We start from the raw sequence: 17,166 nt of genomic DNA, 5'->3' as shown, positions 1-17,166 counted from the left end.
TGGGCAACTTGTGCCAATGTCTCACCACCCTCATCATAAAGATTTTCTTCCTATATCTAACCTGAATCTGCTCTCTTTCAGTTTAAAACCACTACCCCTTGTCCTACTGCAACAGCACTACTAAAACGTTTGTCCATAAAATACATGAAAGCCAAAAGAACCCTGTAACTTCTTGTGCTACAAAATGAACAACCTGCGATCTCTGGAAACTGAGGAAATAAAAATTCTTATCAGAAACCTGTCCCAGTTTTAGTAGTGAAGGAAAATTAACCAGTAACCAAACAAAAGGATTCCACATTTCTAGCATCAGTAGAGTGACTCTTGGTGGAAACACCCTCAGCTGTACATGGACTCAACACTGCAGACACAACCAACTTCAACACAAAGCTGGTGAAAATCAGGAGCTCTTACAAGGTAAGGCAACAATCCCTCTTGTTTAAATCACAGTGACTCAGGTTCCTGCAACCTGTGTCAAAAGGCTGCACCCTGTACATTCTGCACAGTGTAGACCACTCCCAGCTACTGCAAGCATCAGGAAGGATAATGTTGAGGTTTGTCCTCCCCCTGGAAGTTCACATGGGCAGAAAATTTGCACGTTTCATCTCAGAGGTCATATGAGCAGAAAATGACTGGAGAATTGTCACAGGGAACTTAAACCTCAGTTAAGCATCCATGTTGCTGAGGAAAAGAACCGTCATTCCAGTAGCGAAGCAGTGCAATTGTGAGCTCAATTGTGAAACCAGGTACTGGCCTGCCTATAGCTGCTGGAATCACAGATTTTCACTCTTACATTCTTTCCCAGAGATTTGTTAAGGTACATTTCAATACATTGGTCTCTTCAAGAAAGCTCTGACAAGACTGTAGGATTTAACTTTGTCACAGACAGATCCCCCATTTCACCACAGTGTCACATTCTCACACATTCAAGCATGGAATCTTCCCCTCCATCCAAGCATGACACAACATACCCATGATTGATGGATTGTCGCTAATGTCAAAGCTCTGCCATGCTTGTGTGCCACATGGATAACTGGAAGAGAGTTATATTTGTAGATATTTGAGACAGGTATGCATGCTTGTACAAAACCAGGGCTCCTCACTGCACAGAGCTGCGATTTTCAGTACACTGCACACTGTACACCGGATTTGTTCCCAGACTTTAATATACATACACATTTACACATCACTAGTAAAAATCTGTACACTTCACATTACAGTACATACGAGCCACCAGTTGATAGCTAACACCAGAACACTGATGAAGCCCAAGATGACTGCCCTAAAACAGGCAGGGGGGGCTAGTCTTCCCCTCCAGGGAAGTTTCTTTGGGTTACACATTCCGACGAGACACTGCTTTCCAGAGGGCAAGCGAAGAAGGTGGGCCAGGTCCCAGAAATGGACCTGCAGCTTTTCTTCCTCCTCCAACAGCTGTTAACAGCATCTTGCTTGCGCTCCAGCTCTGGGTGCCAGGTGCTGGGGTTTTCTGACTGCCTGCAGCATCATTTCTTCATCTTCATGTCTGCCTCGATGGCACAGCGACGCCCTCTGGTGCCTCCATCCTAGTGACAAGGCAAACAAGAGTTATGCAACCCAAAACACAAAACACTTCCTCCAGCACTTGGGGAGGTAAAGAACTGTGCATCTGATAACAAGTTTTCATACCTTCCAAACAGGAAAGCTTCCTAAGGGAAGCTGTCCTAAGACAGCCTGCCTGCAGACCTACCTAAAGTTCACCCTGGACACAGCACAGGTGCTGGGATGTGCAGCATCTCTGTGCACTGTGGGCAGCCAGGGCAGAGAGAGGCAACAAGGCTCTCACCCAGACGCTTTTTGAGCCTGTACAGTGCAGGCTTTCTCCTAAGCAGTAGATGCTAGCTTGGCTCTTAAGATGGGAAGAGGAAACTGCTGACTAACCTACCTTATCAGCTGCTGATCCCTATGGGAAGTGCTCCTCCAGTTGAGTGACCCTGGCTCCCTAGTTTCTCCCTAGTTTTTCCGCACAGCTCCTTTCCATGAGCAGGAGGCGAGCTGAGAGCTTCCTTTGATCCGCTGCCCTCTCTCTCTGGCTGACATGCTGACTCTCCTGGAGTACTCCTCTGTCTTTAGACATATGCGAGAGAAAAAACCAACTCTCCATCTTCCTCCCCTCTCTCCTCCCCACAACTCAGAGACTTGGAGTTTCCTGGAGGGAATATTTTTCCAAACACTTTCAGATCACCACAGGCACAGAGCAAGATATTTCTGCAGAGTATCTTATTTGCTTTCTGGACCATGATTGATAAAGGAGTACACAGATAACTCCTCACTTTCCCCAAGACCTTTGGTACTGTCTCGAACGTGCAGAAGGGGCAGCTGTATAAGCATAAGAGATGTAGGAACTACAGTAGTGCACCACTTGGTCTGTCTTCCCACTTACATGGAAAGAAAGCAGGAGAGAGGTTGTGGAAGAAAGCAAAGGCAGATGACAAAACAAGAACACCTGGAACCAGAAGACTGAAGCCCCTCCCACTCACCCAAGCTGAGAAAGGGACCAAGATATTTATTCTCTAATGATCCCAGTTGTACAGCCCCTAAGTTAAACACACACTGCTGTAATGCTAAGGATACTGTGACAGTGCAGCAATCACCAAGACAAAGAGCAGAGCACACTGCCAGCAGTACTGCAGTACCTGCTGCAGCCTTTCAATACTTACAAAGAGAGAGAGAAGGAAGGCAGGAGAGCCCATTGGGACACTGTCCTGTTAAAAGGCCAAACAGAAGGACTTATCAGATATCAGATATGGAAATGCACACACCACAGAAGCACTGAGCCCACACAACGGCATAGAGAAACACGTGCCCCACTCCCCTTCCCGCATGGCATCAGTTTTATGCAGCAGGAACATAAAAATGCACAAAAGAAGGATACTGCGAGAGTCAGAATGCTAGGAAAGGGATATTCCCTCGTTCATGGCAGGGCCTGGTCTACCAAACAATTTCTGCACTCTGCAGTTGCCACTAGAACTAGGCAGGCAGCCCTTGCTGTCGCAATGCTACGTGTACTAGCTGACAGCACTTGAGGTCACTTAATCAAGTTTCGATCTGTCTTTACAGAAGAAAAAGAACACCCAAGCAAACCTAGATGGCTGTTGTGAGATCAGTGTGGAAGTCAAAGGTTCTCTGGTGCACTTTACACAGTGAACCAGACCAGAGTGATTTCCTGGTTCTAAAAATCTGACTGTGAAGGACAGGGCAGAGGTTACTCTTCCAATTCTCTATACCTTCACCATCCTGCCATATTATGCCTCTTCCAATACTCTGTTTATTTCCCTACAGTTTTCATCACCTGTTTTCAAAAACAGGGAATGGAACTATTTGGATTACAGAGAACACTTGTGAGATGTGTCTCTGGGATGATGTACAGCTCCAGAGCTGAAATCTCATCAATGGACACATTTAAAGAAAAATTCATTTGTGTGAAGATGCTGGAGCCACTGCAATCTCAAAAACATTCTCTCCCTTTGGTACGGAAACTTCATGCAGTATTTTGAGGTTCTTCAAAAGATTCCAAGTGCCCTTCCACAGGGTGCAGCATCCTCACCTTCTCTGAAGCATCCTGCTTACGAGTGGAGTCACGCCCACGTAGGCTCTTTGCACTGATTCCTGACTCTGATGTTTGCATGATCAGTTGTGTGGCCAGAAATTGCTGCAAGAAAACCACACTTTGTTAAGATTCTCAGGCAAAACAAGCTCAGTTAGTGTGTGTCAGTTAACTATCACAAACCACAGGCTGGGAATGACTGGGTTAGAGGCAGTTTCAGTTCCTTGTCTGCTACTCAGAGTAAGTTCCTGCAATTACCTCAGAAGCCACAAGTCCTGGGGAACTATAAAACTCCAGTTCAAACTGTGTTAGCACTACAAGCTGGGACATACAAGCTGGGCCATTCTACTTCACAAGCCATTTTAAATGGCATATATTCACAGGACAGTTTCAGGTACGCTTTGTACCAGTGTAAACCAGCACAGCCACCAGAAGCAATCGCGTCCCCTGTCATTCACTGCTCTCGTTGCTTGTTTCTGTTCCTCAACCACACCCTGGTTCTTGCTGGCCTAAGCATTTCCCTGAAGGAAATTAGGTTTGAAATTGGTCTGGGCTGAACCTTAAATTTTGCTGTGTTACATTTAACTTACCTACAATCTAGTTCACCAAACACCTGAGCTAGCACAAGAGAGGTGCAGAGAAATATGGGTCTACTTCATTCAGAGACACCATGAGCATAGCTGTGGTGTTACATAAGTCTTTCCCATACTTATGGGTTAAGGCAGATGCTCTGTCCTGCACTTTACCTGGATCTGCTCCAGGACATCTCGCTGCATCTCCACAGCCATGTGGTACACATCATGGTCAGAGCTGTTGTACATAACTGCATTTTGAAACATCAGCATAATGTCACGCTGGAACTCAGCTGTGGTTCGTATCAGCCCATTTTCAATGTTCTTTTTGATGGTCGATAAATCCATTGGCCTACGAAAGAAATGCAGTCAAAAACAGCAACAGAAATATCTCTTTACCCACTCTCTTGCAGACAGTACCATGTCTACTCAGACCACCTATTTAATTTAGCCAGACAGGTTTCCCCACGCACAGGCTGTGTTCCTGAATTCCAAGGCCCTGGTCAGAGGACCCATGCTGTCCAGCAGTTATCATGAATGGTAAAAACACCCCAACAGATGCCTCAGAGAGGCATTTGCCTTCTCCAGGCATCAATGAAGGAGACATTAAGGAGCTAGAGCTGCAGCCACTGAATTGTTTAGGAGAGATTTTGGGGGATAGAAGATTCTAGTAATTCTTCCAGGAGAGTCTGCTATCTGGGGCAGTAAAAAATGCTCATTAAAGAAGACAGGTCTCTGGAATTCCTACCCTTGGACTGAAACTGGAAAAAGCAGATCAGTCACGTACCACCTTACAGATAAAAAAAAATGTGTAAAGCAGTGTGCTTTGTTCAAAGATAGGACTGTGTAAAGATACCTGTTACTGAAGACAACCCTTTTCTTGGGGAAGCCTGCTTCTGACTGAATCATGCCAAAAACAAATAACCCTCCAAGTTTTGCAGTTGCATGGCAGCTAAAAACTACATTGTTCCTGCCAGAAATCCTTACACAAACGTGCAACTATATAGAGTTCTAATGATGGGAAGATAGCTGAGACTCACCTCTGCACAATACTGTGGTAGCCTGGTGCTATATCATCAGTTACAGGCTGCAGGAAGACATTGGCATACCTGCAGAGAGAAAGTGTTCACTTAGTGTCCTCCTTGGTGGTAAGGGCTTGTTTTATGCTCTCATGTTTATTTGTGTGCTAACAGGATGATTCATCATAACCCAGTGAGCCTCTGAGAAGGAAGAGTGGAAACTTGTCCAGGATTAGTCATTTCTTTCTGCTGGCTCTTCAGACATCAAACCCACCTGTGATTAGCTGCTGCTCTCCAAACTAGCATGATGGCTTTCTTCCAAATCTTCTGGGCCTGTATTGCTTCCTGGTCTTCACTACACACTGAGCTGGGAAGAAAAGAACATAACTTCCTTCAGAAGTCTGCATACTACCTTATTGTTTGTTTTGCCTTTGACATGCCTACACTAAACCATGGGACCTGGTGCTATAGTGCTGCCTGCACACTTGCAAGCAGAGACCCAGACAAATCATCAAAATCCCCCTCTGGACCTGGCTCAGCCAGCAAAACAGAAACGGGAATTCTATGTTCCTCCCACAGAATAGTGTGGGATTTCACTTGTGTGCCTGAGAGCTTCACTGATACTCACAACTGCGAGGAGGCTGGGCTGCTGGGGATGGAGTCGGCTAGTGTGTGAGACTGTAAAGGTGCATTATGGACACTGAAGCCATCATCGCTCTCGCTCACAGGGGGCTCATTATCCATCTCTGACAGATATCCCTCACCCTGATCTTCTTCTTTGGGTTCCTCCAAACTGGCAGCCTCACTGGCACCATCCTCATCATCCTCTTCACCTTGCCCATCCTGAAACACAAAGTTCATGAGTCTGCTCAGCCAGCTATGGCAGCAACCCAGAGCCTCCAAAGCAACTACGGCTCAGCAGTGATTTTCTTGCTATGCTGCTGACAGCTGTACAGGCACTTTCCCAAACTCCCAGTCACTCTATCCTGCCCTGCCTCCCCCCCCAGACACAGAAACACACACAGAGCGTCACAGTGCCTGAAGCAAGCTCCCCTTTAGCTCCAACTGCAAACTGCCCACTTCTCAGTGCAGAAAGTGGAACATAAGCTTTGTTTTTCAGCAGATGGCAGCCAGGAGGCAGTAGTAGTAAGATGTTACTAATACACTCAAGATGACTACAACCAATTGAGAATTACCTTCATCTGACTTCTAAACAGGGCTTGGGCCTCCTCCTTCATTGACTCTGTGAATGAAAGAAAAGCAAAGGTTGATTCTCCAAAGCAGTCTTTCCTAAAAAAGCTCCTGCACCAATACCTACTGTCCTGCAGTAATTAATACTGTTCCTACATATCTTTTCTCCCTCCTCCCCAAAAAACCTGAACCAGATAACTGACAACTATCCAGCTAATAATGTTGTATGTAAAAGATTTCCTAGCTGAATTAAGTTACCTGACAGCTCAAATTTGTGCTGAACATCAGCCTGTGAGGAGTCTTCACTCACATTTGGGACTTGTGGAGGGGATGAATCATCATCAGGTGGGGTCTGGAGGGAAGAGAAATGCACAAATCTAGATGTTTGTGTCAGCTTACTTCAGTGAAGGTGTGGGCACATCTCACTCACTCTAACCTAACTCAAGGCAAAATGAAGTTCACTGAGCACCTTCCCAACAGTAATTCTGCACATGGGCGGGGGGAGATACACAAAGGTACTGCCTAAAGCAGAGAGCTTATCTGCAGATCAAACGGATCAGCAGCATGACTCCCAAGAAAACAGTCAGTCACATTCATTGAAGGGATAACTTCAACCCAACAGTCATCCTTCCTCTAAACTTCTCTCCTACCTGTCACAACTTCTCCTTCTTTCCCCACACTAGTTCCAGACAGACTTTCTGCTCACATACCTCTGCCTTCACTGTATTGTGCACCATGTCTTCTCCCTTGGTCGATTCTATCTCGATTTCAGAAGTCTCTCCTACTGTTACAGCTGCTCTTTGATCTTCTTCTATCTCTTGACTTCGAAGCTCTGATGTTTCTGTCACTCTTGTAGTTGCTGCGATTGTTTCCTCATGGCCCAGCTGATTCTGCTCCTGCTCTGCAGGTTCTGTCTTTATTTCTGATCCCAGATCACCAATGCCCATTAGATCTCGAATTCCCTTTGCCTCTGGCTCCTCACATTCCAGTCTCTCCTGCTTCACAGTCACAGACACTTGGGGTATCTGGGCCTGTTTCTCATGCTCCTGACGAATTGAGTGCTCCCATGGGCCAGGTAGGGTCTGAGGGTCATCCGTATCTTCACAGAAAGAAGACAGAGCAGCTTCTACAACTGCTGCATCCAGGACTTCAGGGTGGTCGTCTACCTTTATTGCCAAAACAAAGAGCAATACAGGCCAAGGTCAGAAAAAGAGATTTTTTAAAAAAAAGTTCATGTTATTTAGTAATGAGACAATTGTGGAAAACCTGGTGTACTGGGTTTACAAAACTGCCTTTTACAGCCAGACCCTTTATCACTCCCTGTGGAGTCCCCTGTGGAGCTCCAGTTTCAGAAATACTGCAGTCCTGGAGAGTGTGCTGCAAGCAGTGCTCATTTATCTGCCAGAGTCATGACCCAAACCCTACCCAACATGAGGAAAAAAAGAGACCTCTTTCTGCACTTTGAAGAGGAGCACCAGGCTAAATGTGGCAGACTAGCAGCAGTAGTGTCACAGGGCTGTTTCCTACTGATGTGAACAATGATGGTGAGAATATGCATTTTGCAATAGTTAATTTTCTTGCTGGTCTACACTAATCAAATTGGTGAACAGTAATCACTTGACATTAACCTAACTGGATGTGGAGTAAAAGGCACTGTGATTTTGCTTTGCTGGTTTACCTTGTCCTCAATGATGGCTATAATATTTCCAACGGTATCAAAGTCCAGCTCTTCCCCTGTATAGGACACTGCAATATCCATTTTCTCAGCTAAATCCAGGTCTTCTTTCCCATCCATGCAGTGATCTTTGGAAGACCCTGCAGTACCACCAGCCCCAGAACCCAGGCACTCTTTCTTGATGGAATCAATGATCATGGATATTTCACTGCTGTCCATGGACACTGTCACAGTGTGGGAATCAGACACTGCCTCCATAGAAACACAGGCTTCTGGCTGGCTCACTGCACAAGGATGAAAGTGTCAATCAGAGACAGATCTGGAGAAGTCAAGCCCACAAAAATAAACACTGCAGTGGATAAGACCAACCAGAAGTATCCCAGGTTCACCCACAACAGCATGGCTTAGAAAAATAAAGGACAAACAGGGGTTTGCTTTCCCACAGTAGAGACAAAGTGAGATTCCAGCCCTTGAATCACAATCCAGCAACACACCATTAACACCCTTCCCCTCCTCCCCCCCCCCCCCCCAAGCAAATCTTGTTTAAAACCATCTGTTTACTCCAGCTGAAAGGTTGGTGAGTCCAGGGTGGTAAAAGGCCAGCTGAGATCTTGCTGGGTGCTGATCCCAAGGAAGTTCTGCTTCCCAGCAGTGCAGGATCTATGAATGCGTAGTTCAGGAACGCACCTGTGGCTACGCTTTCTGGAGCTGCAGCTGGTGGCACAACGGATGGTGCTGACAGCGTGGGCATCATGACAATTGTAGCCTGGGACACAGGCTCTACTTGGGGTGGCAGGAGCTTAGCTGGAGGTTCGCTGGCAACAGCGGAGAAGGAAGCAAGAGGTGAGGTGAACTGTGCAGGACCAGCTTCTAAAAGCCGGGAAAGCGTAGGAGCACCTAACAGAAAGTAGAAGGGAAAAAGCACATGAGCAAGAAGCAGCCACCACTCAAGTCCACAAAGACACCACTGGGCTCTTCACTGTCTGGTGGCTTCTTCTGGGAAAAGACACTGACAGGTACCTATAAATGGTCCCAAAAACTGTATGGAGAACCTGCACCCCAAAATGCATAATCCTTTGTGTGTGCAGTCTGAGACAACCATGCAGACTATAGGATGCTGCATTCAATATAAGGGCTGCAGAGGCTAAACCACACATGCAGAGAGATGCCCTTCCAAAGGCTAATCCCAGTACAATCATAGGATATCTGAAAAACAGTGCTGAGAGAGCCACATAAGGTGAGCCAAGACAAACAGTCATCACAGGAGCTGGAAGGGAGCAGAGGGAATCTCTCTGCAGGTCTTTCCTGGAGAATTCCTCTTGTATCAAAGGATGCCACTCAGCTGTAACCTCCAGTCTGAATTTACCAAACTGTCTGGATGAAATTAGTGGGTCTTGAAGAACAGATGTGGATAAGGAAAGCCAGATTATTCATATGGAATTATATATGAATGAATGGCATAAATGCTCAGTTGCAGACAATGTTGTTAAACCACTGGTTAGCATGAGCTGAGAACCTTCACCTTAGGCAGGTTATTCTGAAAAGGCTCAAGTCAAAGACTCTTGCACTGTCCCTCTCACCCTTCTCTCTGTGGAACTTACTCTGGAGTTCACAGTCCACTGTGATCTAATCCTCATCAGGCCTCTAAGCTAAAGCAGAGGTAAGACACAAGTTCTCCAGGTTCACAAGGAGCTGCAATTTGACACATTTTTCCCCCCTCACACAACTCCCTGTCACCTAGCCCTTTCTACACTGAAATGCCTTAGTATTAGCCAGTGTCAAACCCAGAAAACCAGACTTCATGGACTAGGATCAAATCGAGTCCAATTGTTCACTGATTTTAGATCAAGGCACTCTTTCTTCTGTAAGCATAAGGACGTTCTTAAAAAAAACAATAGGGGTGAGAGGGATGAGAGATACAGAATTAGCAATACAACTCATAAAGCCCCCAAACCAGCCAGGACAGACATCCTTTATCTCTCTCCAAACAGAACTGACAGACACAGAATATTCTGAAGGTACATCTGAAGGGAGAAGTGTACACAGAGAGTCCCAAGTTACCTGAAGCAGCAGGAGATGCAGGGACAGCACCAGGTGCCGACTGCATTTCCCCACTGTGCAGCACTGGGAGGACACTTCCTACCTCCAGCAGGACTCCTGAGCTGTTCATGTGACCAGAAGCCACTGCCATTTCATTTTCACCAACCTGCCAAAGGAGGACAGAACTGAAAATCCTGGAGATCACCATCACCTCAGCGATTCTCTGCCAGATATGCACCTCCACAAATATGTCCATAATTTGCAGCATTTCCCCTGCATTTTTTGTCCAGCCTAGTCCCTGCCTGAGGCCCTCATGCAAGTGATCAACATGAAAGTCTGAAATTAGTTGTTCTTCTTCAGCTACAATACAGCTGCACTGCCACCCTCCTTTGAAGTTAGGCCAAATACATCATCTGCTCTACCTTAGTTCCTCTATTCAAGGACCTCATAATCCTCTACAGATACCAGTCTATCCCCTTAGATGGCATGGAATTATCCCTTATTTTGAGGAAAACTGAAGCACCAAAGCGGAAAGTAACTCTGTCAGTGTCACACAGTAAACCTATGATGGACTTTGAAGCAGACGTAGGCCATCTGCTTCAAAGAAAACAGTTTACAAAGAAAACACAGTCTTCCACAGCCCTTCCTTGCTGTACCCTATGTTACACTGCAACATGAAACATAAAACCCATGGATATTTACCCAAACTAACAAATAGAAAATACCCCAAATATGACTATTAAAAAAAGGAAGTCAAGAACAATACACCTTTTCCATCACACAAACACTAACACCAGGAATCCATGCCATGGGCAAGCTGATGGATGCTCTTTTCAGACTGGGCTCTGAACAGTGTCAGCAATGGTCACCCTCCTAAGATTTCTAGAGTCACTAACATGAGAAGTGAGTTGCCATCACAGTGATTTTAGTAACTGTCTAGAATCAGGAGAAAACCGAAGCACTTCAATATTGGTCATAAATTCCATTAAAGGACTCCCTACTCCTACACTAAGATCTATTACAAATACTGAAACTCAACTTTAGGCCAGGATGTAAAAAAAGAACTGTGAGCCCAAAGTAGAACTCAAGAACACCTCCATGGAGGCTGACTGGGATGATGCTGACTAACATCCTCCCTCCCCTGGGGAGAACAATTGCCTCTAGCAAAGCCTGCAACTCCAACTCCTTACAACTGAGACAGACAGCCAGTCCCATGTGCTGAATGCTCCCTGCAGTCCCACACTATAGTACTGCTGGGAAAGGGTCCCATCTCTGTGGCTCACAGGAATAATTCTATTGCTCACCTATCACTTCTGTTGGGACTCTCACAAAAACCTGTATGCTTTAAAAAAGCCTTTGCATATATGAGCAGAGAGCTCCATACCAGCCTGGGGCTTGTGGGCAGGAGACTGCCCTTCTTCAGCAGCTCTGAGAGCAGAGGGGAAGGAGGCGGAGTTGCTTTTTGTCCTAGCATCTTTTTCTGGGGTGAATCATCAGTGACTGGGGTCATAGGGGCATCCAGGGGAGCAGAGCCTGGAGGGGTGTCAGGGATTCCAATGAAGGAGGCAACTGGGGTGCTGGGCAATGTCCCTGGAGTGACCTGAGAAAGAGAAAAACCACACTGTTCAAAGCCACACTCCACCACACGGACTAGCCCCACTTGCTCCTTCCCCCTAGAGCATTGATCCAGCACACCACAGACACCTACTCCATTCACTCACTGCACCTACTCCAGGCATATGCTTTCACCCTTTCCCTGCCCTGTAGTGCCACTTCCCAGGCACACACTGAAGACTGCCTGGCCAACCCACTGATGCCCCTACACAGCCTTTGATCCAGGCACCTGATCATCACAGACACGGAAGAGGGCACATAGCCGCAGTGTACATCAACCACACTACAGCATTACCACAGCAAAGTCTGCAAAACAAGGCAAGGGTGTCTCCACAGGCTCCTTCTCCATAATGGATGCAGAGCCCTATGTCCCAAACTGGTCCTTCTCTCTTACTATGAGAGGGATCCTTACCCCTGGACTGGCCTCATCCACAGCAGGCTGAGATAGATCTCCCAGAGCATAGTCTCCCCCTGGGGAGGTTGAGCCTGCAGGCGATCGAACCATCACACTCGTCAACCGTCGCTGTGGATTCTTAATGGCCTGACGAGCTGGAAGAGAACAGAACAGTGAGATTCCATGATTCCATGATGCCAACTTGGACAGTCCCTAAGAGTCACTTCTGACTTTATGTTAAAGAACCCCAGGAAGACAATCTGTATTGTGGGAATTTCTTGTACCACACCACTGACAGATTAGTTCACTGAATTGCCCCATGACCTATTAAATATTCAGAACAAATCTATCTTCCTTTTCTCTTCAGACAATAGTAAAACTATAGGGAAAACTAAAGGGGTAAAAAGCCTGATACTCAGAAAGCTCCTTGCTAATCCTGTTTTCTCTTAGGTATACCTTTTCTACAGAACTCATTCCTTTCTCACATGTCTTACATTTTGCCGTGTTACAAACATGGTGCTGGAAAGAGAATACAACCTTTCTCTCCAACTCCAGGGTCAAGGAATTCCTCCCAACAGGTCTTAATGTGATTGAAGTATTTCCCAAATGCTCTTATGAATATATGCATCTCTCTCTGGGCAAAAGTGCTTACCCTGATAAGCAGCATCTGTAGCCTTCCTCTTGACTTCTGCCTCCTCCTCCTCCAGTTTTTTCTTTCTGCATACAGAACCAAAGCCTGCTGTCACAGAGCATCCCACTTCCCCTTAGTTCCTGTTCCACAGCGAGCTTTCTAAACCTCACTCCATTATCTCCAGACAACAATGAACTGCCTCTGGGGCCTCAGGCTCAATTCCTCTGAGGAGGAAAGCAGAGTCAAGAGGCCAGTCAGAGAACAACACAGTTGGCAGAAAACTTCACTGCCAGCTGATAATCAAAATGGAGGAGGAAAGCATGATGTTGCAAGCCACCAGCAAGCTCTGTACTGATACATTTCAAACCATGTTCCACACAAGCTGGTGCCCTCCAGGCTAATTTCTGTCCACCCTCAGAGGCCAAAGCATCAGCCCAGCTGCCCCATTTCTCTTAACCCAAAGGATATGGAGCAAGAGACAGTTAACAGAGTGTCAGAGAAATATAAACTCAGAAGAAAGCATAACATGGAAATAATTAAATAACTCACATCATAATTTCATTGCATAGCTCCTCCAGTCTGTTATCCATGTGTCCAGCCTGGATCAGCTCTGCATCCCTCTTGAGTTGCCTGTAATTAGGAAATCTTACTTATCACTGAACAGTACACCCTAAGCAGCATTTTCATCCCAAGCACCATCTCACTTGGGCAACTTTTCCAAAACAGGGCTCTTGGGTGAACCACAGCTCAACTCCTCTGCCACATACCTGTACTTTTCCTGTGTTTCTTTAATGATTTTCTTCAACTCCTCAACTCGTTCTGCAGTCAGTTTCCGCACAATAACATCTTCCACAGTTTCCACAACTTCTCCCTTCTCACCTCGTTTTCTCCTAGAGTAAGAGAAAACCAAAACCAGTTCAGACATGAAATACAGAAAACCTTCTCCTTTCGTAAGTGGCTGCTGCCTGTTCTTCCTGACACATGCACACAAAAAACCCCACCTCTTCCAATTTGCCTTAAATGATGTTGGACAGCACAATGTTCAAACAATCTCTTCTGAAAAATCTCACCCTAATTCTTAAATGCATCCAGTGTTAAAGATTTCAGGAATAGACCAAAGATGCAAAACCACTGCATATCCTCAACATGCAAAAAAATCAATCATTCCACTTCAGAGAAGTTTCTTTCTACCCATGAAGAAACACTTATTTTTTGATCCTCCATAATTCAGTCTTTTTGTCTTTGCAATTCTAGGGCTGAAGATCATTCAGCACTACCACAAACAAATACTACTTTTAAATATCCTGCCCTTGACTTAATTTGATGTGAAGTCCCAAAACAAAACTCCTGGAGTTACGAGTGACAAACATCTGAGACCATAAAGCTGTAGTGAGAGCATTTGTAAGAAAACTATAAGAAACTATTGCAAAACAGAGACATATAAAGAAAATTTCCTCTTCCCACTCCTGCTGTCTTTTCTACCTCTATTCTGAATGATAATTTTATGTTCAAAGCTTCTGATCAGTAAGACTAGCATGTAGTGTTTTATTCCAGCCAAATAAATGTTTCCTTCTTTCTGCATAAGTCCCCAGATGCACACTGTAACTGACTGAGCTGTGGCAGAGAGGCCCAGTTATCCAGGGATGTATGAGAACAACAGCAGGGGAATATGGAAGACACTAACAAGTACACAGTTTTCGAACCACATAATACTGAAATACTTATGAAGAAAAGAGGAGACAAGACAAAGATACAGGAAGTGTCTTCTGAGGAACATCTTGGGCTTGTCAATCCTTCCCATTTGCCATACCTGGAATCCTACCCATGCCAGCTATGACAACTGCATCTCCTCATTGTTTTACACTCCTTTTGGGAGGAGCACTACCATGTGCTTTGCTATAAGAACTGACAAGACTACCCCAAACTGTTGCAGACTGCACTCATGCCAGACTTCATACTCACTTGGGGGTCTCTGTAGTCTCCAAGAGCTCTGAATACTGAGATGCACAGTGCTAAGAGAAAACAAAGAAAGTCAGAGGTCACTGAAGAGTCAGCTCCAGCAAACACCTAACAACAAACCCTAAGGGCACATACTTCTTCAGTGGTCTAATACTTTATGAATGTATGTGACAGTGCTCTCCAGAGTTTCCCCCGGGCTATAATTTAGGGTAACTCAAAGTGAGGGAGTGTATTCACTCACTTACTCCAGCACTGCCCAGGCTGATCTTCAAAACAAGGCTAAAGAACAGATGCTGCCATCTAACAGTTTAGAAATCAAAGCAAGCTTGACTAGGGAAGCTGTAGCTGTTACAACATTTCTGTCTGTGAATGTGAACCAAAAATGTTTTAACAGAGAAGACAAATAATTCTACCAAGGCCATCTTCACAGCTTAACAGGAACAGTTAGCAACCTAAACCACTGAACTTCTCCTCAGTTCCTTTTAGTCTCTTTCTGTCCCTTATACAACAAAACTCACAGGTGCTTGCACAAACAGGACACACCAAAATACATGGGCATCAACAAATTTCTGGGGCAAGGAATTCCACAGCTTAATTACATGCCTGGTGAAGAACAATCTCTTCAGGTTTGATTCAAACCTCCCTCCTATTAGCCTAGCCTCCTGATAGCCTCTAAATCTTGTACTAGACAAAGAACTGAAGAATTAAACTTTATTAATTCTTACTGATGCTCAACATGCCCCTTTTGACTGTGCAGGCATCTGGCATATTCCTGTTACCTCTTCTTATGTTAACAATTCTACCTTACATAGCCATCCCTTACAAGGAAGCTATTTCATATCTTTGATCATTCTTGTCTTTTCCTTAACTTTATCTAGATGTACTGTAAGCTCAGATTTCATTTCAGAAATAGGAAAAAGTATTTAAAATTATGCAAGCAAAATTTTTGTTGGTTTTTTTTTCTGAATAATTTTGCTTTCCTTTTTTTTAAACAAGAAACACATTCTTTTAGGCAGCAGAATTCACCTTTTCCAGCATCCAAATGTCAGTACCTTACCTTTTGGGAAAACCAGTCAGGTGGGCGTCCTGGCTCTGCAAAAGGTTTGATAGCTCTGCTGACTGAGACCCTACAGGAGAGAAATGGCAAGTCACTATCAACATACTCTCTTCCCCAACCAACATGCAGAGAAAGGACCCTGACCTGTCTTGACATTCATTGACTACATAGCCATTACCATTTATTTATTCATTTATTCATCATTGAATAGCCCTAGTAGTTATGAATACAATGAACTTACCAAGGAGTTGTTATGTTTACAAATTATTCAACTACGCTCTTGGACTCAAAAATATTTGCTTGCTCCACATAACCAAGAGTTTGGCTCCCTTGCTTTGAAAAACAAGTTTCTAGCTTTTGATGACACCTCTATGTTTCCACAAAACCCTTATTCTGGTGAGGGAAAAAGGCAGCAAACCAGAGCTCAACCTTCAAATGCTGTGTACAAAAACCTGTTATAAAATATCCTCCTTGAGCACAACTTACTTCTTCCAATGTATGAACACTGAATCACAGAACAGTTTGTGTTGGAAAGGACCTTAAAGCTCATCCAGTTCCAACCACTGCCACAGGCCTTCCACTGGACCAAGCTGGTCCAAGCCCTGTCCAACCTGGCCTTGAACGTTGCCAGGGATGTGGCAGCCACAGTTTCTCTGGGCACCCTGTGCCAGTATTCATTCTTTGCTCTGTTTAACATGCTTCTGTTTTTATGTAGTGATTATAAAAGAAGCAAAATCACCGTCCAGGTATGTTCCTCATACTTCAACCTTTAATATCCCCATCTTTGTTTTGAACACAAAGCACAAATGTTAAGAACTAAGCTGTTAGGCAAGAAACCAGCACAGTGTAAAGCCACGCTAGGGTACACCACACAGTCCCAGGAATGCCATATCCACGCATACACGGCAGCACAGCGGGACACCGTCCTCGCCACCCGCTTACCAGTTCTGGTCTCCGCTCCTCATGACGGACGAGGCCAGGCAGAGCTTCTCGCGGATGGACCAGGGCTCGGTGGGGCCGGCGCTCAGCAGCTTGTGCTCTGCCGGGAAGGGACGGACTTAGCGGCCCCGCCGACCCCAGGCGTCCGGCCCGCCCCTCCCGGGCCACAGCCCCGCCCCTCCCGGGTCCGTTGGCTCCATCCTCTCGCACCACCGTTAGCACCGACCGCCCCTTCCGCTCGGTTCCCCTCGGGCTGTTCGCTTGCCCCGGTGCCGCCCCGGTGCCGCCCCGGTGCCGCCCCGGTGCCGCCCCGGTCCCGCCCCAGCCCCGCCGCAGCTCCCGACAAACCCCACACTCACTGCCCGTCCCCGCCGCCATCTTGCTCGTCCAGCCCGAGGTGAGGCAGGGCGGAGCCATACGCAAAGACCGACGGGAGCCGCGCAGAAGGTGGAGCTCCCAAGCTCCGCCCCTTCTTGCCCACGGCGGGCGCTGATT

General features: G+C 45.9%; 1 protein-coding gene across 2 annotated transcripts; it reads right to left on the bottom strand.

Moving 5' to 3' along the window:
• Positions 1–1,151: 1,151 nt before the first annotated feature.
• Positions 1,152–17,079, bottom strand: LOC101880687 (bromodomain-containing protein 8). 2 transcript variants are annotated; one of them, XM_034066784.1, is made up of 21 exons: positions 17,031–17,079; positions 16,675–16,771; positions 15,733–15,802; positions 14,679–14,728; positions 13,484–13,606; positions 13,266–13,346; positions 12,738–12,802; positions 12,104–12,240; positions 11,462–11,677; positions 10,099–10,243; positions 8,725–8,934; positions 8,041–8,321; positions 7,073–7,528; positions 6,621–6,714; positions 6,368–6,414; positions 5,800–6,014; positions 5,446–5,538; positions 5,193–5,261; positions 4,327–4,504; positions 3,581–3,685; positions 1,152–1,559 (listed from the first exon to the last, which is right to left on the bottom strand). In XM_034066784.1, the coding sequence occupies exons 1-21, from the start codon at positions 17,047–17,049 to the stop codon at positions 1,500–1,502; spliced, it is 2,811 nt and encodes a 936-aa protein (XP_033922675.1). In that variant the 5' UTR covers positions 17,050–17,079; the 3' UTR covers positions 1,152–1,499. The 2 variants fall into 2 exon arrangements, with proteins under 2 accessions (XP_033922675.1, XP_033922676.1); XM_034066785.1 differs by lacking the exon at positions 11,462–11,677 and adding an exon at positions 2,694–2,738.
• Between the last annotated feature and the right edge of the window lie 87 nt (positions 17,080–17,166).

This window comes from Melopsittacus undulatus, chromosome 10 (genome assembly GCF_012275295.1).
Source record: "Melopsittacus undulatus isolate bMelUnd1 chromosome 10, bMelUnd1.mat.Z, whole genome shotgun sequence".
Classification (NCBI taxonomy): Eukaryota; Metazoa; Chordata; class Aves; order Psittaciformes; family Psittaculidae; genus Melopsittacus; species Melopsittacus undulatus.
This window is presented reverse-complemented; position numbering and strand designations above follow the sequence as displayed.